This window comes from Balaenoptera physalus (assembly GCF_965194825.1).
Source record: "Balaenoptera physalus genome assembly, chromosome: 1".
Taxonomy (NCBI): Eukaryota; Metazoa; Chordata; class Mammalia; order Artiodactyla; family Balaenopteridae; genus Balaenoptera; species Balaenoptera physalus.
In genome coordinates, this window is record NC_138882.1 from 150,382,169 (window position 1) to 150,408,745 (window position 26,577).

The window sequence follows — 26,577 nt, forward strand, 5'->3', positions numbered from 1 at the left end:
CATGCCTTGGCTTAAGCACTCTGCTCAGCATCCCCTCATCTCCCAGCTCTTCAAATTGTTCATGCCTTTTGAAGCCTGAATCAAAACCTGCCTTCTCCAGGAAGCCTTCTTGGACTACCCCAGCCTACCTTCATGCTCCCATCAGCTTCCCCGGTTACAAAATTTACGTGCTCCTTAAGAGTCTGAACTACTTGCTCTACACTAAATGGTTTTTGGTCTTATTTTCTGAGCCTCGTTTCCTGGATCATAAGCTCCCCTAGGGTGGGGTTGTATGTCTGTGTCTTGGTGACTACACAGTACTTAACATGTACTTGTCTGGGTCAATACCAACACTACTGGACTGAGCTGAAGCCCCTGGCCTTGGGACATAACCCTTACCTTTCCCATTACCCACTGTGAGCCTACTCGTTCCCTCACTGGCCCCTGAAATCTCACCAACGCAGGGCAGGACTTACCGGCTTTAACTTCGTTCAGATGATCTTCTGTCATGATGCTCTCCATGCAGGGGACCAGGGACCCTTGAGCATAATCCGAGAGGTGAGTGCCTCCACCTCCTGACTCCGACCCCCCACCTTTGGACCAGACCCCCTCAGAAAAGCTCTCCCTACCCTCTTCCAGCCCCACAAGTAAGGACACAAACAGAGAACTTTGTCCTGACCTGGGACAGATTCCCTAAGACACAGATTCCTAGGAGAGGTGGCAGGTCCAGCAGGCAGAGGTGGCACCAGGACAGGGGCAGGAGCTGGGCTGCAGCTGACTCTGAGAGGTGGCCCTAGGTGGTCTCTTCCCCAGGCTGGTCCTTAGTGTCCTTAGACTCAGGGAGGTGCTGCCTCGGCACCCCCTCCTCCAGGGAGTTTGAGCCACAGTAACGGGAAGGGTACCAAGTGCCTCGCATACCTTCCAGGCAGGTGGTTGGTGGGGCCCCGGGAGGGGCTGAGACTCAGCTCCTCGGCCACACTGCTCAGCCCTACCCTGCTCCCAGCTTGCATGCCCAGCTCCTAAAGTACGTGCGGATCCTTGAATGAGCCGTACCTCTCAGAAGGCCCTTCCCACACTTCTGTGCCTGGCTAATTCCTATTTGTCCTTGAATATTCAGTTTAACACAGTCGCTCCTCCAGGAAATGTTTCCTGACCCTGTCCCCAACCTAGTTAAATGCCTCTCTGGGTTCCCAGAGTCTCTGAGTTTCTCTCTACCTGTACATACTGTGTTGTATTTGACTTGTGATTCGTGAACATCTCCCACCAGACCAGGGGTTTCTTCAGCTTAGATCCACTGGGGATGGGGGAGTAGGAAGGATAGTCTCTGAGTGTATGCTTATATGCATTTTTCTAGGAAAAGTGCTCATAACTTTCTTCAGGGTCTCACAAAAGATCCATAACCCACAAGAGGTTAGGAATCAAAACGCCACACTAGGAGCTGTCTGCAGGCTGATGCAGGTGCTACCCAGGTTTCTTTTCCCAGCACAGGCCCTGACACAGAGAAGACTCCCAGGTTGTTAAACACCAACATTTTTAGAAGTGATTAATTTGGAGCAAGATTTAGAGATGTCAGAATTTAAGAAATAATGTTACTCTGTGTGAGAAGCTGTCCCTGAGCCGGTCCCCACACCCTGAGGGATTGCCCGCCCACCCCCCACCCCCGGCCCCTGTCCTGGGCATCACTCATATGTCCCGGAACTGATCATGTTAAGAGCCACCCCCTACACCTCCCCACCCCCAAACACCAGCATCACCTCCTGAGAAGTTCTGTGTTTCTCTAGACTAAGCGCAGTGCCTGACACAGAGTAGAGGATCAATCAGTGTTTGCGGCATAAGCCAATGAATGCATGCATGGACGACAGGATGGATGAAAAACTGCAAGTGAATTGGGCGAAGGTACTAAAAGAAACATCGCTTTACAAGGTGGAGGGCTGGGAATGTCATCCTCTCCAAGCCTCTCTGCAGTAGGGTCTCCTGGTCCTTGAGGGGTGTGTGGATATTTCAGGGAGCGGAGGGGAGGGGAGTAGCTGAGAGGAGAAAGCATGCCATCAGAAGGGTCCTATGGGGGGACTCTGAGCGAGGGGAATCTATGGTTTTTCCCCCAGAAAGGCAGAGGTTGGGACTGTGGAAAGAAGGATGAAGGTGACGAACACTGAGGGAGCAGCTTTATCTGCCAGTGTTCACACACGCAAAAAATATTCTCATCCGGTCCGTGAAGTAGGAGTTGATCCCCATCTTACCGATGATCTTACAGATCTTACGGAGGAGGCTCAGTGGGAGTAAGTGACTCAGTTGGGGTCACACAGAAAGGGGATCATGGAGCTGAGATCCTAGTTCACTTCTCCACTGTGCAGCTTGGCGCCTCCTGCCGAGGTCAACAGCAAGCTCCTGCTGGGTCTGGACCCGGACCCCACCGTACTCAGGGGGGAAGCAGCACTTCTGCATACAGATGCCAAGGTTGTGACCTTGGCTCACTTCCCAAGCAGTGATCTCAGAGGAGGGGAGACCTTTCTAATTTATACCAAGGCCGTCTGCTGGCCAAGCCTTGCACCCAAGGGGAGGCATCCACCCAGTGCCAGAAGGGCCGCAGCTTCCTTCCAAGGGGAGGAAGCGGTAGGACTAGTTCTGCTAGGGCAGGTTACCTATGAACATGACCGAGGACTTCCGGAGGGAGGCCCTGGAACTCTTGGTGTACTCCAGGCTCTGGCTGAGGAACGTGAAGGCACTGTCTCGATGGGTGTCCACCTGGGACAAAGAGAAACCTGAGAGTGCTGGGCCCTCAGAGGGACTACCCATCCACCCCTCCCAAAGCTAGGAACGGGGACCACGTCAGGCAGTCAGGTCCTGGCTCCTTGCCTCCTAAACATCTCTGCTACCCATTCTGGACTCTCCCAGAGGCCAGGCCTCATGTTCTCTTAGCTGATTGCAACAGTCACTTCAATGGTCCTCCTGCCTTGGGCGTCTCTTCTTCCAATCCACCCACCTGCTACAGCCGGAAGGTAAGTTCTAAAATGCAAGTCCAGGGACTTCCCTGGTGGCACAGTGGTTAAGAATCCACCTGCCAATGCAGGGGACATGGGTTCAAGCCCTGGTCTGGGAAGATCGCACATGCTGCAGAGCAACTACGCCTGTGCACCACAACTACTGAGCCTGTGCTCTAGAGCCCTCGAGCCACAACTACTGAGCCCACGTGCCACAACTACTAAAGCCTGTGCGCCTAGAGCCCATGCTCCACAACAAGAGAAGCCACCACAAAGAGAAGCCCGCACACCACAATGAAGAGTAGCCCCTGCTCTCCAAAACTAGAGAAAGCCCACACGGAGCAATGAAGACCCAACACAGCCAAAAAATAATAAATAAATAAATAAATAAAGTTATTTTAAAAAATAAAATAAAATGCAAGTCCAGCCAGAGCTGAGAATGGACATGGCATGCAAGGGACATGACTAAGGAGACAGGTTTGACCAAGGTAAAGGATTCAAGTTACAGAGCAGTGGGAATAAACTAGAGACTTAGGAGGGTCTTAAAAGTCCTTAAAATCCAGATAGGAATAGGGCTTCCTTATGCATTAGAAAATACGAAGCCAGCATTCATTCTTAATAGGGCAATGACAAAGCAATGTTTTGGGCAAAATAGTCTGACAGTGGTGTTCAAGTTGGGTGTGATTAAGTAGAAACTAGGGGGCAGGCAATCTGCTAAGAGACTGTTGAGGGAGATGAAGAGAAGTCTGATCTGATCACTCTCCTGTTGACAATCTGCATGTCAGGGAGTAAACTCCTGGGCCTGGTGGGCAAAGTGTTCATGATCATGTTATTTCTCAGTCTCAACTTCCATCACCACCTCCATGCACACCATGCTCCGGTCCCAGGTCATGGCCCAGCTCTCCCCAGATCTGTACCTGGTACAAGCCATTGCTCCTGACTGGAGTGCCTTTCCCTCTTTCCTTCCTGATGAATTCCCTCTCATTCTTTGACGCTCAGCTCAGAAACCATCTCCTCCCCAAAGCTTTCCACAACCCTTAGGCAAAGCTGATCCCACCACTCTTGATGTTTCCATAGCATGTTGCACAGACTTTGTCATGGCACCTATGACATTGGACTATAATTATTTATACCCATCTCCCCCACTGAATCTGGTGTTCCCCCAAAAGAACGGGCCATCTCACTCAGCTCAGAGTCCTCAGTACCCTGGACAGAGCTTGGCATGGCACAGGTGCCCAGAAAGTGTTGGATGAATGAATGAATGAATGACTAGGTTACCGACCCCTTCTTAAAGCTAAGGCTAGAGGTTGACCTTCATATGAGTAGAGCTGCTGATGCCTGGAGAACAAAGAAGAGACTGAGAATCCGGAAGGGCTTAATGCAGAGGTCACAAGCTGGCAGCCCACAGGCCACAAGTGGCTGGCAGGGCAGGGGCCAGCACAGTGTTTTAAATAAGCTAAATTGCTTGTTAATTAATGTCTTATAAAAATCTAGACTTTCTTGTGAAACTGGAGGCCCTGGTGAGAGTGGGCTGCATGCTGAGCTGGAGCTCTCCACTCGTGCTTTCAACAGAGCCTGGGGGGACTTCCCTGGTGGCCCAGTGGGTAAGACTCTGCGCTCCCAATGCAGGGCGCCCGGGTTCAATCCCTGGTTGGGGAACTAGATCCCGCATGCATGCCGCAGCTAAGAGTTTGCATGCCGCAACTAAGAGTTTGCATGCCACAACTAAGAAGCCCACATACCGCAACTATGAGCCTGCATGCCACAACTAAAAGATCCTGCATACCACAACGAAGATTTCCCATGCTGCAACTAACACTTCGTGTGCCGCAACTAAGACCTGGCACAGTCTAAATAAATAAATAAATAAATTTTTTTTAAAAAAGGAAAAATATAAAATAAAACCAATGCTTAAAAAAAAAACAAAAAAACCCAGAGCCTGGGCACTCCAGGTTGTCACAGCCCTACCACCTCCACGTCACTTATAATCATTATCTGTGCAGTCACAGATCATGGTAAGTATTTGAATTAGCAACCCGGGTCAAACACTTCCTCCAGGCCTTTCTCCCTCTGTAAAATGAGGTAAAATATTAGGCACTGGATTGCAGAGGTTTTGAGCATTGTTGATAACGATTATTGTTGCAAAGTAACAATCTGTTACTTTGTATATTTTTGTTAGGTTGGTGGGAGAATGGGGATGCTGTAGGCCCCAGCCAGATCTCCCTTAGGGTGTAAAGGATTTATTCCCCCAGGTACAGATTGCTTTGGTGGAAGAGAACTGCTGGCCCAAAGTCATGACCCTTCCCAGGCTGGCTGGCATCCAATGACAAGGCAATCCACAACCTCAAGACTTTTTCAAGGGACAGAACCGGAAACTGACAGATGCCTGGGTCTATGTGGAAACCTGACCCCTAGTTCCAATGTGAGGAATCTCAGCATAGTGTTGGCTGAGACTTCCCCTGAAACTACACTGCAGCTTGACTCCTCCCTCTGCCACTCCCGCTCTCTGCCCTTCCTTCCACAGGGACTGATCCCAAGGGTGTCCCTAATAAACCTCCTGCATGCCAATCTCTGCCTCAGAGTCTGCATCCTGGGGAACGCGGCCCATAACAACAGGGAAGGTAGATGGGACTAGATGGCAAAGCTTCCCAAATTGTATGTGGAGGAATCAGGCTGCATCCTGCAGTGCAGCATTTCACTGTATATATGGCTCTCTCCTACTGCAGGATGTTCTCAGGTGTTATCTCGAAAGGGAGTTCTGTGGTTAAATAACTTTGGGAAACCATGAATTAACCATGAAACATTTCCTCAGCACAGAATATCTCAGAGCTTTAATGTACCAATGGCACTGCAGATCTCCAAGAGGAAGATGATGATGCAGTATTTCCCAAACTTATGTGTCTTGGAACTTCTTTTCTCCCCTGTGGGGCATATCTTGTAGGACTGGTGTTGCAAAGAATACACACTGGGAATTACTGTTGTAGAAAAGGGAGCCAATGGAGCCCTTCAAGCAGGGATATAATATAGACAGACTGTGTTTTAACCAGACCATTTTGGTGGCCTGAATGGGGAATGGACTGGAGGGGATGAGATTCAAGGCTTGGGGACCCACTGGATGGCTGGACCAATGGCCATGCTGAGAGACATCCATGACCTGAACTAAGGGTAATGATAGTGGGGAGGGGGAGGGAAAGACAGATTCAGAGGTATTAAGGATATTTAAGATTGATCAAAGGTGAAGGTCGGGGAGAGGAATAAGCCTCAGAGAGTTTTAGGTTTCAGCTTTTGGGGATCTAGAGGGACAGAGCAGAACTGACATGGGATGGGCATAAGTTCAGAAGAGACATGCTGAGCTTAAGGTGAGTGTGGTTCATCGGGGGAGATGTCCGGTAAGCCATGGAGAGGGAACACCAGAAGTGGAGAGAGGAGTCAGAGACAAAGATGAACTTCCAGGAGCCAACGACTTGTAGGTGGTAATGGAATTGTCAGTAAGGATGCTCATGTAAAAAGAAGAAAGAGGCAAGGAAAGAACCTGCCACCTCCAGCATACTCATAAGGACCCACTGTAGTCTTGGAAGCACTCACAAGGTACTTGCAAATTTTGGCCACCATCTGCTGCTGGTTGTCCCAGGGCTTCCGACTGTAAGCTCTTTTTGGCAATTCCCAAGTCATGAAGCAAGAACAGTGGAACAGGGTCTTCACACATTTCTGGGGGCCAACAGGAAGAGAACACCAGAGCTGTGGAATTCCAGGATAGCCAGAATGTGTTCCAAAAAAAAAAAAACTGTATGAAACTGGATTTTGGAAAAGCAATTCCTATTTGAAACATACAAGTGAAGTTGGCTGTTTTGAAGAGAGATACTGACATGGGTACCTTTGGTAAACAGACTTGGCCAGACATAAATAAGCTGTCCGGTGATGGATCATCTGTGATTCTAGGTTGGGTTCTGTAAAGAGGGGTGCACCCTCAGGGCTCAGGGCCGTGCGCACTCACCTGGCTCACCTTGGCATTGCCCTCTTGCATGGTCAGCAGCAGGGGCACCAAGGTGCTGATCAGCTGCTCCTCCATGGCCGGGGTGCGGGGCCACCGCAGCTTCCGGACCATCTTGCCGTACAGGTTGATGCAGGAGGAGCGCACGTCCTCTCGTGACTGGGGCAGATCCAGAGGCTCAGGCATGCTCTGTCTTCCAGGAGGCTGCCTGGGCCTCTGTGCCCCACATGGAGGCACATGGCCTTCCTTCCACTCATTCTGAGGGCCCCTCCAGGCGCAAGTCACACAGAGACAGAAAACAGTGAAGGCCACCTGGTGGGGCTGATCTGGGGCTGGCGTCTCCCTCAGCAAAGCCTAGGTCTGGAGCTCTGCCCGCTCTTCCCAGCCAGGGCCCCCACTAGCCTAAAATGTGCCTTCGTGCCAAGTGGGAAAATGCCCCCCTCTGTTGAGACCAATCAAAAACCAGTGACCTCTCTAGGTGGACCAATCACAGTGAGGCAAGTCTCTGGGGAAACTTGATGACACAAAAAGACCTCCCTCTGTGAGAACTAATTAGAAAAGGAACGTTCTCTGTGCAAACCAGTTAAAAAGAGACGAGGACCAGTTGGGACTAGTGCCCCTTCCCCTGGGCTGACTCGGCCTTGCCCAGGTCCCAACAGGCTGTGGGAGCTACTGCAACTCCCAGAGCAGTAAAGAACTGCCCTCCGGGTGCCACCCCACCCCGTCCTCCCACCCCCATGGGATTCCTTACATCACTGAAGTGTGGCAGCAGGATCTGCAGCATCTCCACGTAGACCGAGCTGTCCATCAGCTTCCGGTCCTGCCCCTTGAAGATGATCTTGATGTTGTTGACCGCCTCCACCACCAGCAGCCCATCCACACTCTTCAGACCCTTCACCATGGAGGGCAGGAGGGCCTGCACCTTGGTGGTCTGTGGAGAAGGAGCATTTGGGATGGGGGCTCCTATCTGTGCTAACAGGTGGGAGACCCAGCCTCTGATTCACTGAGATGAACTTGGTCAAGCAAGTCCCACCTCCAGGCCTTTGCTTATGTTGTCCCACCTGCCTGGCATGCCCTCACTCAAGCTCCTGCTGTCCCCAAAGCCCTCTTTGGCCTCACTGACTCTTTCCTAGCCTGGATACCTGAGGCCCTTTATTGTCTCCCCCCTTCTTGGCACTATATAGATGATACCATGCGTTGTTAGTTAGCTTTCTGAGTCTATATCCTGTCCCTTTGTCCCTCTAAATCCTAAGCTGCAACAACAGTGCCTGGTAGAGAAAAACACAGCACTTTTAAAAATGCGAATGATATATCAACAATTTGGGACTCAAGTTTCCTAATCTGTAAAATAGGAATAATTACTGCCATCCCCAGCCCCTCCTATACACACTGCCTTTAGGGTCATTGTGAAAAATCTGAATTTAGAAACTATTTTCTAAAGAATAAAGTATAGAGGGAATTATTAAGTGATACCCATTTTACAGATGGGATAACTGAGGCAGAGACAGAAATGAGCTCTGATTCCAGCCACCAGCAATGGAGAGTCAAGGATGGCTAAGCTCCATCCTTCCTCCTGTCAGGGGCCTGGCTGGGTGGGCTCTCCCCTACGCTCCCCTCACCTTCTCAGTCCTTCGGGACAGGATGACCAGGCCTCGGATGGACAGCACCTTCATGATGGGGTCCCGGTGGCTCAGGCCTTCTGCCATCCGCCCCAGAGAGTATTCCTCAGGGATCCGTCGCACCTCCTCCATCTGGAGGAGCTGAGGAAGTAAGGGTAATTACTCCCTGGCCCAAGGGGTACCTCAGGCCCTGTTTGCCTCTGGGGCCTCATTCACACCTGCCTACCCTCTAGCCCACATTCTTACCACCAGCCAGCTTCTAACCAAGCTGCCCATCATTCACTGAACGACCCAGGCTGTTTTGTCCCCTCTGTGCGGGCAGGATGCCCTTCTGCCGGGGCTCTCACCTCCACTCTAGCCCCAGCTCACCGTGCACAGCTCCATCCAAAACTCAGCCCCCCTGAAGCCATGTTTGACAGTGTCCCCAGGCCTCACCTAGGCTGACTGCCCCCTTCTCTGGGCCCCTGGGAGCCCTGAACATGGAAACCTTAGTGCCCCCATGTGCTTATGCATCTGCCTCCCGTATCCTATCCCACTGGCGGCTTCCTTGAGGACGCAAACTGAGCCTTTCTCCTTGGGCGCCTGTTACCTGATACAAGCTCTGGGGTGAAGTATGTGCTCAGGGAACACTTGTTGCCTGAGTTCACATCCAACAAGAAATGATTCCTTTCCTCCTTAGAATTGCCCTCTGGGACTTCCCTGGTGGTCCAGTGGTAAAGAATCTGCCTTACAATGGAGGGGACGTGGGTTCGATCCCCGGTCAGGGAACTAAGATCCCACATGCCGCGGGGCAATTAAGCCCGTGCGCCACAACTACTGAGCTTGCACACCTCAACTAGAGAGCCCGTGTGCCACAAACTACAGAGCCCACGCGCCCTGGAGCCTGCGCACCACAAAAGAACTGCCCTCCTCCAGTGCCCCCCATTGCGGGATTAGCACCACCAGACCCCCATTGTCCCAGCCCCAAACCAGGCATCACTCTCATCTCCTTCCTCTCCCTTGCCCCCCACCTCCAGCACCCAACTGGTCTTCAGTTCCTGCCTAGTCAACCTCATAAGCACTTCTCCCATCTGCTCCCTTGTCCTCCATCTACTGTGACTATTGAGACCCTATGTCTGTGATGAGAAGAAAGAGCCTGAGAGAGCAGGCAGGACAGTTGATGGGGTGGGGAGTGGGGGAGGCAGGAAAAGTGGGGCTCCACCTACCACCCTCCCTCCACCCATCCATACAACACTGCTGCTCGGCACCAGTGTGCTGGCACTGTTCTAAGTGCTTTATGTGAACTCGCCTAATCCTCATCAAAACCCTATGAGAGGTCAGAATGGCCCTCATCAGAAAATCTACAAACAATAAATGCTGGAGAGGGTGTGGAGAAAAGGGAACCCTCTTGCACTGCTGGTGGGGAAGTAAATTGATACAGCCACTATGGAGAAGCTGGGACGAAGTGAGAGAGTGGCATGGACATATATACACTACCAAATGTAAAATAGATAGCTAGTGGGAAGCAGCCACATGGCACAGGGAGATCAACTCGGTGCTTTGTGACCACCTAGAGGGGTGGGATAGGGAGGGTGGGGGGGAGGCGCAAAAGGGAGGGGATATGGGGATATACATGTATGTATAGCTGATTCACTTGGTTACTCAGCAGAAACTAACACAACATTGCAAAGCAATTATACTCCAATAAAGATGTTAAAAAAAAAGGATAATATTGGATTATAACCCAAAGAATCAAGTAAATATCCACAAGTCTGTATTGCTATAAAAAAATGACCAAATAAATACGTGAAAGTAGAAGGAACAACTCTTACAGAAGAATTCCAACTAATAACTGTAGGCTGAATGAAGGAAATAGAAAAATCACCATTAGAAAACCACAGGAATAATGGCTCCATGCAGGATCCATTGATGAATGCTAAACTTAGGGGGTAAAAGTTTAAGTTGCCTAGTTTCAAAGTATCTCTCCACGTATATTTGTTAACTACAAAAGGATACGTGTTACCCTCACAGTCCGAACCACTTTCACCAACTGATGAAAGTTAACATCATCAATAATAAGAAGTTAAAATAGAGGTCATGGGCCCCCTGACATGATGCCCTGAGAGGTCACATCACCTATACAGGTTCTTCTCCTAAATGCATAACCTCAGTCTAATCATGGGAACACATGAGACAAAGCCAAATGGAAGGACATTCTACAAAATACCTAGAGTTAGTCTTTCAATGTGCCAAGGCCATGACAGACAAGATTAGAGGAGATGAAGGAGGTCCCATTAAGTCAACTAATGGTGCAAGGTGGGATCCGGAATGGATCCTGGAACAGAGAAAGGACATCAGTGGAAAACTCTGAAATCTGAGCAGTCTGTAGTTTATAGTATTGTACCCATGTCTTAGTTTCGATTATTGTACTATTTTTATGTAAGTTGTTATCGTCGGGGGTAGCTGGGTGTGGGATAAACAGGAACTTTCTTATTATTTTTCCAGCTCCTCTGTTACATCCAAAATTATTTCAAAGTAAGAGTGAAACAATAAAAGATTTAAAATTTTTGCTTAAAAAAAACCCCCCCCCCAAAAAAAACAAAAAGAACCCATGAGATGGGCAATTCATTATCCCCGTATTATAAGAAAGCAAGGCACAGACAGGCTCAGCAACTTGCCGAAGGGCTCACAGCTCCCTTGAGGACTTCACCCGCCATTGGAAGAAGCAAGCACACACACAGTCACAGCATGGGGGGCTGGGGGAGCCAGGGAGGGACATCTGAGCGACATCAAAGCACCACTGTGAACATGGTGGGCCTGGCTCTGGCCAGGAGTGGGCCATCTCTTCTGGGGAGTGGGAGAAGGACTGAAGCTGGGTGAGGACCCCTGCCCCAGGGAGGGAGGGCCACTGCTCAGGGCTCCAGGAGAATGCTGGGAAAGGTTAAGCCTACTGTCCCTGACCTTGTGGACACGGAAAGCCCAACCTCCACCCCCCCTCCCCAAAGAGCCCCTGTGGCAGCCACTAACCGACAGAGAGAGGACCGCCTCTCCCACGAGGCTGACCAGGATAGAGGAGCCAGGCGGGCAGACCTGGTCTGAATCTCTCTGGACAACTTGAGCTGTGTGACCTTGAAAACTGCCTCTTACCTCGCCGACACATGAGCTTCACAATTCCCGGTTTTCAGCGCTGCTGTGCTGATGAGTGGGGTAGCAGATAAAAGAGGTCAGCGTGGTGTTCGGCATGTGGCAGCCCCTCAATAAATGGCACTTTCCCTTTCCTCACCAGGGTCATGGGGGAAATTAGAAGTAGACCCCAGCAGAGCTGAGGCTGTAACCCCGACTCCTGGCTCCAAGACACACGCTTGTCCTCTTGGAGGTGACATATTCTGCTGGTGCCTGCAGAGCCAGGCAAAGTGTTCACTTGGGTGCGCACTCATCCATCCTATCCCCACTTCTTGGGGGCCCTCTTGGCGCTGGGTCTAGGGATGCAACATAAACACAATGTAGTCCCTACTCCCTAAACTCACAGTCCACTGGAGAGGCAGAAAGGTGCAAGAAGTGCCGGGATTGCCATGCTGCCCTCTGCCCGCCTGGCAATCTTTACTCAAGGCCCAGCTCAAATGGCACCTCTTCCAGGAAGCCTTCCTTAACCTTCCACTGTCTGAGCAGACAGTGAACCTCTGAACCCCACTGTACAGACCCTGGTGATAGCCCAAGACCCCCTGTGTGGCAGCCAGCAGGTCACAAGAGGAAGATGGGATGGCGGTTAAGAGAGTGGGTTTTACAAATGTCCATCGACCAATGAATGGAGAAACAACATGTGATATGTTCATACAACGGAATATTATTCAGACTTAAAAAAGAATGAAATTCTGACCTGCGTTACAACATGGATGAGCCTTGAAGACATTATATTAAGTGAAATAAGCAAGACATGAAAGGACAAATATTGATGAATCTACTTATACGAAACCTAGAATAGGCAAATTCATAGAGACAGAAAGTAGAATGGCGGTTACAGGGGCTGAGGAAACGAGGGAGGGAGAGTTAGTGTTTAATGGGTACGGAACTTCAGTTTGGGAAGGAAGATGAAAAACTTCTGAAGATGGATGGTGGTGATGGTTGCACAAAAGTGTGAATGCACTTAATGCCACTGAGCTGTACACTTAAAAATGGTTAAAATGGTAACTTTCATGAAATATATATTTTTTACCACATACACAACCACAAGCACACACACAAAATGAAAGAGAGAGTGTACTTTAGAGCCCAGGTGTCTGGCTTTGAATCTTGGATCAGCCACTTATGAGCTGTGTGGCCTTGGGAAAGTTACTTAAATCTGTGCCTTGGTTTCCTCCTCTAAACTAGGGGATGGAATAGTATATGCATCATAGGATTATTGTGAGGATTAAATGGATCGATATGTGTAAAGCTCTTAGAATATGCCTAGAAGATAGTAAGTGCTCAATAAATGTTGGCTATTGTTATTGGCAAGTCTTGCCTTCTGGGGCCAACCCTACCAACCTTCTCCTGACTAATCTCTCCCCAGTACCCACTCCAGTACCCCCATACACTCACTCAGCTTAGTTGTCACTTCCTCCAGGAAGGCCTCCCTGATGTTCCCCCACCCAACATCCAAGACTTTTGTTCTCCCACCACAGCCTGAACTGCCCCCATCATAGCACAAGTCACTCTATAGTACCCTGTGTTATAATTGGGATGTGCTCTGTCTCCACTCCCATGCCAAGAACTCCTTGAGAGCAAGGCAGAGTCAAATTCATATTTGTGTCTCCAGTCTGGTACCTGGCACACAGAGGTGCCCAGCAAAGGTTGGTGGTTGCCTGGGGCAAGGGGGAGTCTGGGAAGAATGGAATGGGGTGGAGGGGGTAGAAAGAAGAGGACAGATGGGAGGGAGGAGGGAGAGAGGGCTACGAAGCCTTTGTACTCAAAAGAAATCATGTTCAGGAAAGACTCTAAAGTGTTAAATACTTATTGCACAGGAGAAATGACCCGCAGTGGGAACTGAGGCCTGTGCTCAGGGGAAGCCCCGGGGGGACCCCTGCCCCACGCCCAGTGCCCAGTCTGTACCTCCACGAAGAAGGCAGTGGCGGTGATCTTGTGCTTCTCGTCACCTCGCTCCAGGAGCGGGATGAGCAGATAGAGGATGCGGCAGAGCTCCTGGCAGGAGTAGTGCACCATGGCCCTGGGGGTGGGGGAACAGTGCCCTTAGGCTCTCCAGCCCCGGGGGGATGTGCTGGGTGGGGGCCTAGCCCCAACACTCAAAACTCTGGGCAAGCCCAATTCACCTGGGTTCCTGCATCCCCAGGGTTTCCCACCTGGACAGGATCTCAGAGACCATTTGGTCTAACTGCTTCATTTTACAGATGGGAAAACTGAGGCCCAGAGTGGGAAAGTGACTTGCCTGAGAGCACAGAGCAAATCAGTAAGAAAGACAGGCTTAAGACCCCTGAGTGCACAGGACCACTCCAGCAGGAAGAGACAGGAAGGAAAGGGTGTGAGGACCCACTCACTGGCACCAGGCAGCAGCCAGACGCTTTCAAGTAGTTATTGCATTTGATCCTCACCATTACCCTTTGAGGCAGGTTACTGTTGTTAACCTATTTCATAGATGAGGAAACAGAGGCTTTGAGTGTGAAGTGCCCAAGGTCATAGAGCTGGAAAATGGCAGAGCTGGAGCCCCAACCCAGGGCTCCCCACTCCAGCTGCCTCGTTCATTCTACTAAGCTAGTGGTTTTCAAAGTGCGGCTCCTGGACCAGCAGTATCAGCATCACCTGGGAACTTGTTAGAAATGCACATCCTCAGGCTTCCATCCCAGGCTAACTGAATCAGAAACTTTAGAGGTGGGGCCCAGCAAGCAGCGTTTTAACGAGCCCCGTAGATGATTCTGATGCAGCCTCAAGTCTGCACTATGCTTCATTAATCAATGAATCCAGGAAAGTGTGTCAGCCAAGAACAGAGTCTGGAATAAGACAGCCTGGGTTCAAATTCTGGCCTTACCACTAGCTGTGTGACTTTGGGCAAGTCACTTAACTTCTCTGGGTCTCGGGTTCCTCATGGGTAACACTGGGAAAATAATAGTGCTATTTCATCGGTCATGGTGAGGGTTAAATGGAATAGTCCATGAATGTACGGCTCTTTGCATGGTACCTAGAGCATAGCAAGTGCTCAATAAATGCGGCTGTATCCTGAGAAACCCTGGGGAGAGCACCATCCTGGACACTCAGAGTGCAGGGCTAAGAAGCAGACTCTTCCTGCAGGAGCCACATTAGTGAAATCAAGGTGCCACCCTTCTCCTGACCCCATGGGAGGCGTGTGTGGTTGGGGGGAAAAGCCCTGATCTGGGTCAGCAGGTAATTTCCAAGCCTTGCCACTTCCTGGTTGTGTGACCTTTGGTATATAACTGTCCCCCTCTGAACCTTGGCACCCTCCCCTTCAAAATGTACATTAATAATCCCTGCCCCACCAGTCAGCATGACGATAATAAAAGCTAACCTGTGTTGAACTCTTACTATATGCCAGGGGCTGTTCAAAGTACTTTAATCCTCACCCTAAATCTTGGAGGTGGGCCCTGTTATTATTTCCATACTACTGGTGGGAAAACTGAGACACAGAGAAGGAAACGAACTTGCCCTGGGTCACACAGCTGGGAAGTGGTAAGCTGGGATTCAGGCACAGGTAGACCTGCTCCAAGGCCACACTATAAACTGCTCGGCTAGACCATAATTTCTGTATTAGCGTGGGAACTAAATTCATAATGTGGTGAGAAAGGTGCTTCATAAATAACCTAAGTGCTCTGCAATGCCAGGTACTGCTCCAACGACAGTTTGTAGAGTGTGTGCTATCTTTCACATCTGAATTGTCTGCCCTCTGAGGTAGATGATACTCTGCCAGTCTCAGAGGAGAGACGATGGAGTGAGGGAAGGGTCTTGCCCAGAGAGAGATGCAAACCCAGGTCTTTCCAAAGACCCTGAGGTCTCTCCCCTCCCTCCAACCCCTGCCCTGGGGGTCCCCGGCCTCACCTGGCCAGCAGGGACACTCCACGGTGGTGGTTCTCTGCCTGCCCCATGAGCTCCCAGCCACCCTGGTCCTCCAGAAAGGTAGCCTCGTATGAGCAGCCCATCTTCAGCAGAAGGATTTTCACCACTTTGACCACCCAGCTGCCAAGACAAGGGGGCTGAGACCTCATGTCACCCTGCCCCAACAGGCCAGACCTCCCTCCACCCAAGTCTCTCCCACCATCAGTTCCATCTGCCAGACAAATTTCTCTCCGCAGCCTCAGCACATGGTATCGTCTGTGATGAGATCCTATCTTGTCCTTACAACACACCTGTCAGGGTAGGAACTGCTTACCCCATTTCATAGGCAAGGAACCAAGTTGCCAGGAGGTTAAATTGGTTTAACCCAAAGTGCAAAGCACTGTTATAGTCCAGGACTCAAACCCAAGGTGTCCTGACTTCAAGCCCAGCTACACAACTACTTGCCCTCTATCCCTCAAAGAGCACTTTTCTGAGCATAACATGCAATAGAAACCAAAAAGGAAAAGACTGAGGAACTGGACTACATAAAAATTTTAAAGTTCTGAATAGCAAAAAACCATCAAATTGTTGCAGGTTAAGTGATAAACTGGAATACAAATGACAAAGAGTTAATGTCCTTAATATATAAAGAGCTCTTACAAACTAATAAGAAAAATTCCCAACAGTCCTATATAAAATTAGGCAAAGAACAAGAACAGGTTGCTGACAGAAAAGGAAACAGAAATGGCATTTAAACCTCAACCACATTCATAATAAGAGAAATACAAACTAAAATTACAGCAAAATACCATTTTTTTCAACTTTCAGATTGGCAAAGATGAGAATGTGCTGGTGAAGCTGTGGGGAAATATATAGTGTCATATACTACTGGCGGCGGTGTCCTCTGTGGGAGGCAATTTGGCAAACTGGGTGCTTTAGGAGGTCCTTCATTTTCCCTTCACTCACTGGTCAAGAACTTTTTCCACCACATATTCCTATTCCACCATAATATTTAAATACAGAAACCTTCAGATGCACCCATTCTACTTTCAGGAATTCATCCTACATATACAATCACATGTAAGTATAAAGACATATAAACAGCCTCACTTACTGCAGCACTGTTTCTATTTGCAAAATGCTGTGAAGCACCTAAATCGAGAGGATCCTGGTTAAGTAAATGATGGTCTATTGGAATCTACACAGAGGGATATTATGCGGCTGTTAAAAATAATGAGGCAGCTCTATATGTAATGATCTCAGAGATATGGTATACAATAAAAGCAAAAATATATAACTGTGTAAGGTCCACTACCATTGGTATAAAAGTAGAGAATGAAAACACATGGGCTTAGCCCTACATCAACCCCCTCTGAAGGGCAAGAAAGAACCTGGTTCTTAGGGCAGATGACTGGGGTAAAGAGAGGAACAGAGACTCCCTTTTAATGCCTTTTGAGATTTTTACCCATGTGCCTATATTACCTGTTCCAATAAATAAATAAAAATCAAATGGTTCAGCCTTGGGCACAAATCTAATACAAATAATATCTCTAGGGAGGGAAGAGGAAAACCGAAATGGTGAGCTCCTCGGGGGAAGCTGATTCTTCCCTGCCGTCCAGCACTAAGCAGAGGACATACCCTGCAGGTGCTCACAAACAGTTGTTGAACACATGATTGGCTCTCTCATAAAAGTATGCATCTGAGGACTTCCCTGGTGGCGCAGTGGTTAAGAATCCGCCTGCCAATGCAGGGACACGGGTTCGAGCCCTGGTCCAGGAAGATCCCACATGCCATGGAGCAACTAAGCCCGTGGGCCACAGCTACTGAGCCTGCGCTCTAGAGCCCGCAAGCCATGATTACTGAAGCCCATGCCCCTACAGCCCATGCACCACAACAAGAGAAGCCACTGCAATGAGAAGCCCACGCACCGCAACGAAGAGTAGCCCCCGCTCACCACAACTAGAGAAAGCCCGCGCACAGCAACAAAGACCCAACGCAGCCAAAAATAAATAATAAATTAAAAAAGAAAAAAAAAGTGCACGTCTGTTTTCTCTTCTAGTCCCAAAGCTAATTTCTACTGATCAATTGCCCTAAAGACTTTCGGAAGGGCCCTTGCTGGTGGCCCTCCCCCTGCCAGGGACAGTAGGAACATACCGTACGGGCACGAAACCAGAGGGCTGTCCGTCTTTCTTGGCGTCCTTGTGGGAAACCACGCGGCCAGGCAGGTTGAGGCCGATGTGGTAATGGACCTGAATGAGCAGGGCCAGGAGCAGCTGGGGGTAGATGCGCCTCACGCGGCCCATGCAGCTGTTGACGGACAGGAGCTCACAGAGGCCGCTGGCTGCCTGGGGGGGTGGGGGGCGGGATCTGGTAGATGTCCCAGCACTCCTGGCAGGGCCTGGACTGCTTCTCTAGGAGGCTGGCCCTGGATCTTTGCTCTTCTCTGACCCAACTTGGGCAAGCCCAGATTCCCCCGCAACTACCACACCCCAACTCCTGGCTCTCTGGGTGAGCCCTGCCCCAGAACAATCACAGCGACCCTTTGCCTTTGACACACCCCTGGAAGAATCATGGTGGAAGGATCTCTTCCCACATTTGTGAGGTAGAGTCTTCATCCCACTGTGCAGGGGAGGAGACAAGCTCAGGGGGTGAAGAGACTTGCCCAAGGTCACCCAGCCTCCCGGGGGCAGAGCTGGGACTTGAAGCCAGGTTTTCAGATTATGCGCTGTAGTGAGCCCTGCCTCTTCCTGGTTCATAACACAGGCACACAGACGGTGAGGGGGACACCAGTTGCCTCTTCGTTGAGGGCCGTTAAACTAGGCTGCCCTCACTGCCTCCTCTTAGTGACATGAGAATACACCAACACACAGTGATCAGAGGAGGAGTGCATGAATGCCCAAACCAGGGAAGGAATGGGTGCTGGTGCCCTACTCATTGAACTCAGTGCTGGGGGAGAGAGGCAGAGAGATCCAGTGGTGAAGCATGGGATTCCAGGGCAGGAGATCTGAGTCCTGGCACCACCACTCACTAGCTGTGTGACCTTACATGAGACATGGAATGTCTCTGAGCATCAGTATCTTCCTCTGTAAAGGGATAATACCACTCGTTCCTCTTTATTTGCTTCCCTCCACCAGCTTGTCTTGCTCTCTGCTGAATCCCCAGAACTTATGAGTATGCCTGGCACATAGTAGGTGCTCAATATCTGTTGAATAAATTGATCAAAACAACAAAAAAATTTTGAGTCTACTGTGTGCCAGGTGTATGTTGGACTTTGGGGATATCAGGCTCAGGCACTGAATTCATGCATCTCACTGATTACTCAAATGACACCCCCCCCACACACACACACATGCACACGCTATTGTTAAATCACAGCTGGGGTAAACTCTCCCAAGATAAAGTATGTGAAGCAAAGTATAATATGCACTGATTTGATCTGGTCAGAGAAATCAGGGAGGGCTTCCCTGAGGAGGTGATAAGAGCTAAGGGTTGAGCAGAAGTTAACTTGGTGGATAGCAGTCTAGGCAGAGGAAACAGCATGTGCAAAGGCCCTGTAACAGAAGATAGCAGTGTTTAAGAAGATCTGACAGGGAACTTCCCTGGTGGCACAGTGAATAAGACTCCATGCTCCCAATGCAGGGGGCCCAGCTTCCATCCCTGGTCAGGGAACTAGATCCCACATGTATGCCACACTAAGATGCCCGCCTGCTGCAACTAAGACCCGGAGCAACCAAATAAATAAATATTAAAAAAAAAAAAAAAGAAGAAGAAGAAGATCTGACAAGGAACAACGAGGTTGGACCCATGCAAGCAAGAGGATCACGGTGAGGGGTGAGGGCAAGAGGCCGGTGAGGGGTGCAGGGCCTGTAGCACAGGTGGGAGCACTGTGTTACTCTCGAGGGCAATGGGAAGCCATCGAGAGGGTTGAGAAGAGCAGATGTGCATTTCTCAAAGATTTTTTTAGCTGTGGTACAGATTGGAGGGGCTGGAGTGGAAGCAAGGAGATGAGTGGGGGTATTATCCAGCTGGCTAGGACCAGGGGGTTGGTGACAGAGGCAGAGAGAAATCGGTCTCTACACCCAGCCCCCTTTCTGCAGTCAGAGCCCTTTCCCTCCGTGTTCCGAGGGCCGACCTCTGAGACTGGCAGCAGAAGCACTTAAACATTTTATGTTGTTAAATGAGTGAACGGGTTGCCTCGTTTAATTTTCCCAACTGCTGTATGAGGTGGATATTATTATTTCCATTTACAGATGCAGAGACTGAGCCTCAGGGAGGGGAAGTGAGCTTGCTCAGGTTACAAAACAATAATGGAGCAAAGCCAGCCCTCAGACTAAGGTCTGCGAGTCCCAGGTCATTCTGTGTCCACTATTCCAGGCTGCTGCCGTCACTGTAAGTAACAGTACTATCGTCGTCCAGTGGATCACAAACAAGAGCCCAGAGACAGACTTGCTCAAGGCCACACAGTTAGTTCCTGGAAGAGCAGGGAACTAGAAGATGGGTGTGCAGAACTCAGGGGGAGGGGAGGAGGGAGGAGGATGGGATGGGGCAGTGATGGAGCGGGGTGGGATGTCCTCACCGCTAGGGGCACGATGGAGGCCCGGCCCCTCTTGGTGACAGGCTTTTCCTTCAGGCTGGTCAGGAGCAGATCCAGGAGATCTCGGACGTCACAGCTGGGCTTGCGCAGTATCAGCTGCCTCCACATCTCTGCTCCATTGCTGGGGGGTCAAGGGTGGGGATGGTTAGTGGGGACCAGGGCAGTGGGGCACACCCTGCCGCCCAATTGTTTGGGGAGGGAGAAGGGAAGGTGCCTTTGAAATGGCATCCATGGACGTACCAGAAAATTTCTGGAATGGACCAGAAAACACTCCCTAAGAGGCGGGGGGCTAACAATTATCGAAAACCCTATGACTCAGGTACTTACTTTACCAGGTGCTTTGCATACAGTTTATTACTTCAGCAAATATTGAGCATCTGCTGTCTGCCAGCAGACGTGAGCAAGATATTCAAGATACTCAAGGTCACTGAATTCTTACACTGACCCTCAAGGTGGGTTCTTATTCTAATTTTACAGATGTGGAGTTAAGGCTCAGAGAGGTGAAATCACCAGTCCAAGACTACACGGCTAATGAGCTACAGAGACCAGAAGTGACCAGGCCTGATGACTCCAAACCTGTGCCTGTTCTTCTATGCCAAGGAGCCCTTCGGGGCCTGGATCTTGCATTTGTCACATAATGTCAAGGAGGGCCCACTCCTGTCCCTTAGAAGGCAGTATACCAGGCAGGGGAAAGCATCTGGGCCAGCAGGCACCAGCCTGTAGGCACTCCTGTCGTGGGGAGGTGAAAATGCTGACAGGGCCAGTGCACTAAAGGGTTAACAAAACCCTTTCCCCCTTCTGCTTAAGATGTGAACCTTCCATTAACTTTCCAGCTCCGTTCCCCTGGAAACCTGATAAAGATAGTATGTCAACTATGTTGCTAGGCAACATTGCTTATGGTAAAAATGACCCAATTGGTAAATTGCGTCTGGGCTGGAGGAACTATAAATTAACTAGAAGGACCATTGGGGACGCTGTGGCGTTGAGCTTCTCAGGGTGCAGTGACTCTTGTGATTGGGCTTGTCCCTGTGGGGATCCTGGAAGCAAAGTCTAGACAGTTATTGTAAGAGACACTAGTTCCTTTGAAGCCTGAGCCACTTAAGCCAGGGCAGCACCTACACCTTTCACCTGGGAGGACCAGGGCCAATACTAGGGTGAGGAAAGTGAGGCACCCAGGGCACAACATGTAAGGAGGTCCTCCAATCAGGCAAGCACAGGAGTGGCACTTGAGAGTGAGGCCTCCTTAAATTTTGTCCCAGCTCTATCTGGCCTGCTACACAGGCTGCTGTAAAGACTCTGCCCTGTCCTATATCCTGAGTAACTGAGGTCAGGTATGGCCCTGGCAATCTTGAGTCTGAATGTTTAGTGGCTCCAAGAAGAAAACTCCCTGGTTTCCAGTGAAGCCAGAAAGGGTTAAATTCTTCCAGGTGGGAGATGGGAGTGTGTCACCCCTGCACTGATCTTGGTTTCTATGAATGACACCAGCTCTCCTGGTTAGAAGCGCACCACACTTGCACAGTTCTGCATAATTCTTTTCCATTCACTCTCAACCAACTACCTTAAGATGTGGATCACATGCTTCTGCCTTGTTTTCATTCAAAGCTGTGGGAGCGTTTCCTGAGCTGGGAGACTGGAGCAGCCAGATTTGTCTCCCCTGCCCACGAGCTCATCACCATCTGGCCACAGTCCCCTCTGCCCATCAGACCAGAGGTCCCTGAAGGCTGACAGCATGGAGCACAGGGCAGGCACTCAGCACGACCGGCTGCATTACTTGTCATGACCACCCATTTGGGGTGAGAATGGGAGGATTATTTCTTCCTTTTGCATATGGGGGAAAACTCAAGCCCAGAGAGGGCAAGCAGGCTACCCAAGATCACAGAGCGTCTGGAGGCAGAATCAGGACCAACACTCAGTTCTACTTTTACGGCATCATTGAAGAGCTCTGGGCTTGGAGTTGGTCAGATATGAGTTCAGGTCCTCATTCTGTTGCTTGCTCAGTAGGTGCCTAGGGCTAGAAACTTCCCATGAGCCTCAGTTTCCTTATCTATAGAATGGGGTTGTTACACTTGTGAGAAAACATATAAATGTGCAGCACAGACACCTGGCAGTGCTCAGGAAGGACTTAACGGTTGTCATAAGCATCATAGATCATAGAAGAGGGACCACCTGGGAGGGCGAGGGGCTCCTCTGGTAGAAGAAGGGATTCCCACCCCGGGAACAGGGCTATATCAACCCTCTGAAGTGTAGTGGCTGTAAGCCCCCCTCACTTGGTACCTGTCCAGTGGGAGGGGACACATGAGCAGGGCCACGACGACCTCGGTCATGAAGGAGCTGGCCAGGAGAGAGACGGGCAGCAGGGCCACCTCTCGGGCCCGTGGCTCCTGAATGTGGCTCAGGTGCACATAGATGCCCTGCATGATTTCTGGAATCTGGGGTACAGCCAGGGTGGCCAGGAGCAGGCAGAGGGCCAGGTGGAGAAGCCAAGGGGGTGATGGGGGAGCAGGGAGACAGGAGGAGGAAGGAAGGCGGTGACAGGGTGGGGGAAGAGAGAGGGGAGAGGAGGGCGCAGAGGGGAGAAATGGGGAGATGGGCAGACAGAGCAGCTGCCCCTTCCCTGGGAGACAGCTTGTCTTTGCTGCCCTCCCCCACCCCACACTTGATAGTTGAGCTGTCTTGGGGGCCGATAAGCGAGTTCTTTCTCACCTGCAAGTTGGGAGCATCTAGAACTCAGCCACCAGCAGCCCTACCCTGCCTGAGGGATGAGTGGGCCCTGTGGGGTTTCCCAGCCCAGCCCCTGCCCCCAGGGGGCCTTACCACCTCCAGTGCCCTGTGTCGGTACCGCTCCAGCACCGAGCTGAGTGTGACCTCCGAGGCCAGCTGCATCATCTCCCCCGAGTCCTTCCCCCAAGCCTCTGAGCCACCTTTCAGCCCTTCCAGGGCTGCTAGCAGCAGGTCCTTTACCTGTTGGGGCCCCAGGAAGTCTCCAAATTCCTGAAACAAAGGCATAGAGATCTTGACACACATGGGCAGACCCAGAGCGAGCCGTATATGGACGCACTAACACCCCCAGACATATGCAGAGGTCAGCAGGGGTGCATATACTCAGTTAATCCGTGAGTGTCAAACACTTTGAGGAGAAGCTACAAAAGAAGGGGTGACATGGCCCCTGCCCCCAGAGCTGGTGACACGGCCCACGCACTGTGGCACAGACCAGAGGGGTTGGGAGCCCACAGGATGGGCCTGTGTGGTCAAGGAAAGCATGCAAAGGAATGTAAAGAGGATTGAGCCTGGAAGGATGGAAGGGGAGGAGGAAGCACTGGGGCAGGCTGGTGCTGCCCCTCCTCCCTTGTCCCCATCGCCCCAGGAAGGCCCAGGGCTGATGGGGAGCAGGTGGTCACCGCGATAACACGCAGAATGTTCTGGCACGGGCTGACAGGGTTGTAGGGGCCCAGGAAACGCTTGTTGCTCTCGTACAGCTCCTCCTTATTGGTCTCTTCCTTATCTCTGGCTCCTGCAAGAAAAGAACCTTTTCAGTGAGGACTGACCGCCTATTTTGTTTTTTAACTTCTTCTTAAACGTAGTTGTAGGATGTGCATAAATCATAGGTGACCAGCGGGATCAGTTTTCACGGTGAGCATATCCTTGTAGCGGGCACCCAGGTCAACAAACAGAACACGGTCAGCACCCCAGAAGACCCTCCTGTGCCCCCATTTCAGTCCACTATCTCCCTCCCCCACTCAGGGTAACCACTATTCTGACTTCTAAACCCGCAGATTCGATCTCCTTGCTGTTGGACTTTATATAAATGGACTCTTACTGTATGTTAACCTTTGTGTCTGGCTTTCACTCAACCTTATGTGGGTGAGATTCATCCACACTGTTGCAAGTTGCATAGGTTCACTCACTCCCAGTGCTGTATAATTTTCCATGGTATGAATATACTACAATTTATTGATCTGTTCTACTTCTGATGGACATTTGGGTTGTTTCCAGCTATTATGCATAGTGCTGATCTGAATGTTCTAATACGTCTAATCCATGCCTTTTGGTGACTATAGGTACACATTTGTAGGCACATAGCTAGGATTGGAATTGTGTCCTAAGGTGAGTATGGGTTCAGCTTCAGGGGATATTGCCAAACAGTTTTCCACAGTGGGGACCAATTATGCTCCCACCAGCAGTGTGTGAGAGTTCCAGTGGCTTCACATCTCACCAGTGAATTGTCTGTTCCATTTTTGCCATTCTGGTGTGTGCGTGGCAACACCTCTATTAAATTGCAATTCCCTTACCCGTGGTGTTCCCAATCCCCCTTTTCTGTTTTCTTCTTTTTTCTGTAATACTAATCATCATTTGACTTACTATAGGTGTTACTTGTTTTTTTGTTCGTTGTCTCCTGACAACAAGAAGATAAGCTCAACAGGAGGATTATTGAATTAATCTTTTTTCTTCTGTGTCCCGAGTGCCTAGAATAGTACCTGCATGTGTGGGCTCCTAATTTTCTGCTGAAGGAAACACATTTCAGGAACATTTCCTGAGCCTAACTGTGGCCTGGAGTGGGTCCTACCTGGGTCCCCCAGGGTGTGCGAGACACAGGCATAAGAAAGCGCCACTGAGGCAGAATAACATATGGACTAAGCATGCAGGTTGTTTGTAAAGGGAAGGAGATTGAGACCTAGAATCAGGCAGACCCAGATTCAAATCCTAGCTTTGCTGCTTCCTACAGTCAGGGGGCCCTGGATAAACCATTTCACTCCTTGAGAACCTAACAGGGTGGGTTTGTCTTAGGGTCACCAGATAAAATACAAGATACCCAGTAAATATGAATTTCAGATAAACAATTTTTAGTGAAAGTATGTCTCAAATATACCAAAAAGTATTTACCTTTTATCTGAAATTCAGATTTAACTGGGTGTCCTATACTTTTATTTGCTAAATCTGGCAATACTAATTTGGTGTATACTATTCCTGTCCCTAAGACTGATCATTAACATGGCTTATATCACCTTCATCTATCACTCAGGAGGTCTGAGTGGTTCCTGGGCAGCAGGGGAAATCTCCTAGGGGCTAAATCTTTGCCCCAAATGCTAAAGAACAAGAAGAGCAGGGACACCAGCCATATCCCAAAACGCTGAAACTAATTAGATGATCCTTGTAGGGATGGGGAAAAAGGAAACTCTATTTGGCAAGTACCTATAATGTGTGGAATGAGCTGGTCTTTTTACATATATGATCTCATTTAATCTTCCAAAAAGCTTGTGAGTTATATCCTATTGTGTCCTTTTTTACAAATGAGGAAATCTAGGCCTTGACAAGAAAAATACTTGCCTAAGGTCACACAGCTAGGAAGGGCCAGAGCTAGGTCTTGTACCCAGGTCACTCTGCCTCCAGAGCCAGGGAAGTTTGAACAATGTGCCAAGGTTCCTTGGTTTGGAGCAGAGTTGGGACTCTGGAGAAAGGAAGGAGGCAAGTAACAGTTGATACTGCACACCTCAGGTGCAGTGCCAGCTGGGTTTCTGTGGCAGCCCATACCATATTGCTAGCTCCCTGCAGCTGAATCCAGAGATGTACTCCCACCTACAGGTTTTAGCCACTCCAGATTCCAAGATAGGACCTGTTCTTTGTTCATTCATCCAATAAATATTCACTGAGCACCCACCATGTGCCAGGCCCAGGGCTAGATCTTGGGAATACAGTGGTGAACAAGACACAGACTCAAATGAACTTATAGTCTAGTGGGGGAAGACAGACCAAAAACCAGGACATTGGGGCTATTATGCCTAGGTGTACATGGTGGCATGGGAATGTGAAAACGAGAGTCACAAATTAAACTTGGAAGAAGGAGGAGAAGCTTAAATAGAAGGATTGCTTAAGTCAAAATGGGTTTGTTTGTCACCTCTGTCTCCAAGTTCCGTGGGGACTAAGTTTTCACACTGATTTCCAGACCCCATTGGACTCTGTGTTGGTCTCTTCTATATCCCACCAGTGCCTTGTTGCCATGGCTCCATTCAATTCCTAGGCTGAGTACCTGCTCAAAAGCTTTGTTTTAGAAGCACTCCAAAGGGCTTACGTTTTTGAAGCTCCACGATGGTGTAGAGGATGGTGATGCCGTCCAGAGCCTCCCGGCCAATCTCCTCATCAGGATCCGCGATGCGAATGATGAGCCTCCCCAGCAGAAGCCCCAGTGCCGGGAACCCCGAGGACATCTGTTTGTGTCATAATCTTAGGGATTGAGACTTATAGGTTTAATAAGGCTATACAGTAAATGGTGAACAGAGCTAGATGGTCTGGCCCTGAGACCTGAGCCCTCTGAGGATAGTGGGGACCCCCTGGGACTCTCTGGATGGATGCACAGGCTCCCTCAGAGCTGGGAAGATTCTCCCTAGGAGTGTCCCCTCC

General features: G+C 50.0%; 1 protein-coding gene across 3 annotated transcripts in view; it reads right to left on the reverse strand.

Annotated features, from left to right (window-relative positions):
* Positions 1-40: 40 nt before the first annotated feature.
* The window catches only part of MROH7 (maestro heat like repeat family member 7), a 57,246-nt gene continuing 30,709 nt past the window's right edge, over positions 41-26,577 (reverse strand). The window contains exons 10-24 of one of the 3 annotated variants that reach the window (XM_082428905.1): positions 26,249-26,384; positions 23,580-23,692; positions 22,996-23,172; positions 22,456-22,610; positions 20,164-20,302; positions 17,742-17,932; positions 16,702-16,728; positions 15,591-15,728; positions 13,638-13,752; positions 8,571-8,711; positions 7,703-7,882; positions 6,955-7,209; positions 6,546-6,668; positions 2,622-2,724; positions 41-518 (exon numbers count right to left, since the gene is read on the reverse strand). In XM_082428905.1, the coding sequence (XP_082285031.1) occupies positions 301-518; positions 2,622-2,724; positions 6,546-6,668; positions 6,955-7,209; positions 7,703-7,882; positions 8,571-8,711; positions 13,638-13,752; positions 15,591-15,728; positions 16,702-16,728; positions 17,742-17,932; positions 20,164-20,302; positions 22,456-22,610; positions 22,996-23,172; positions 23,580-23,692; positions 26,249-26,384 (2,211 nt within the window). In that variant the 3' untranslated portion in view covers positions 41-300. Of the gene's footprint in view, positions 519-2,621; positions 2,725-6,545; positions 6,699-6,954; positions 7,210-7,702; positions 7,883-8,570; positions 8,712-13,637; positions 13,753-15,590; positions 15,729-16,701; positions 16,729-17,741; positions 17,933-20,163; positions 20,303-22,455; positions 22,611-22,995; positions 23,173-23,579; positions 23,693-26,248; positions 26,385-26,577 lie in introns of all 3 variants that reach the window. The other 2 variants (XM_082428904.1, XM_082428906.1) reach the window with 2 other exon arrangements.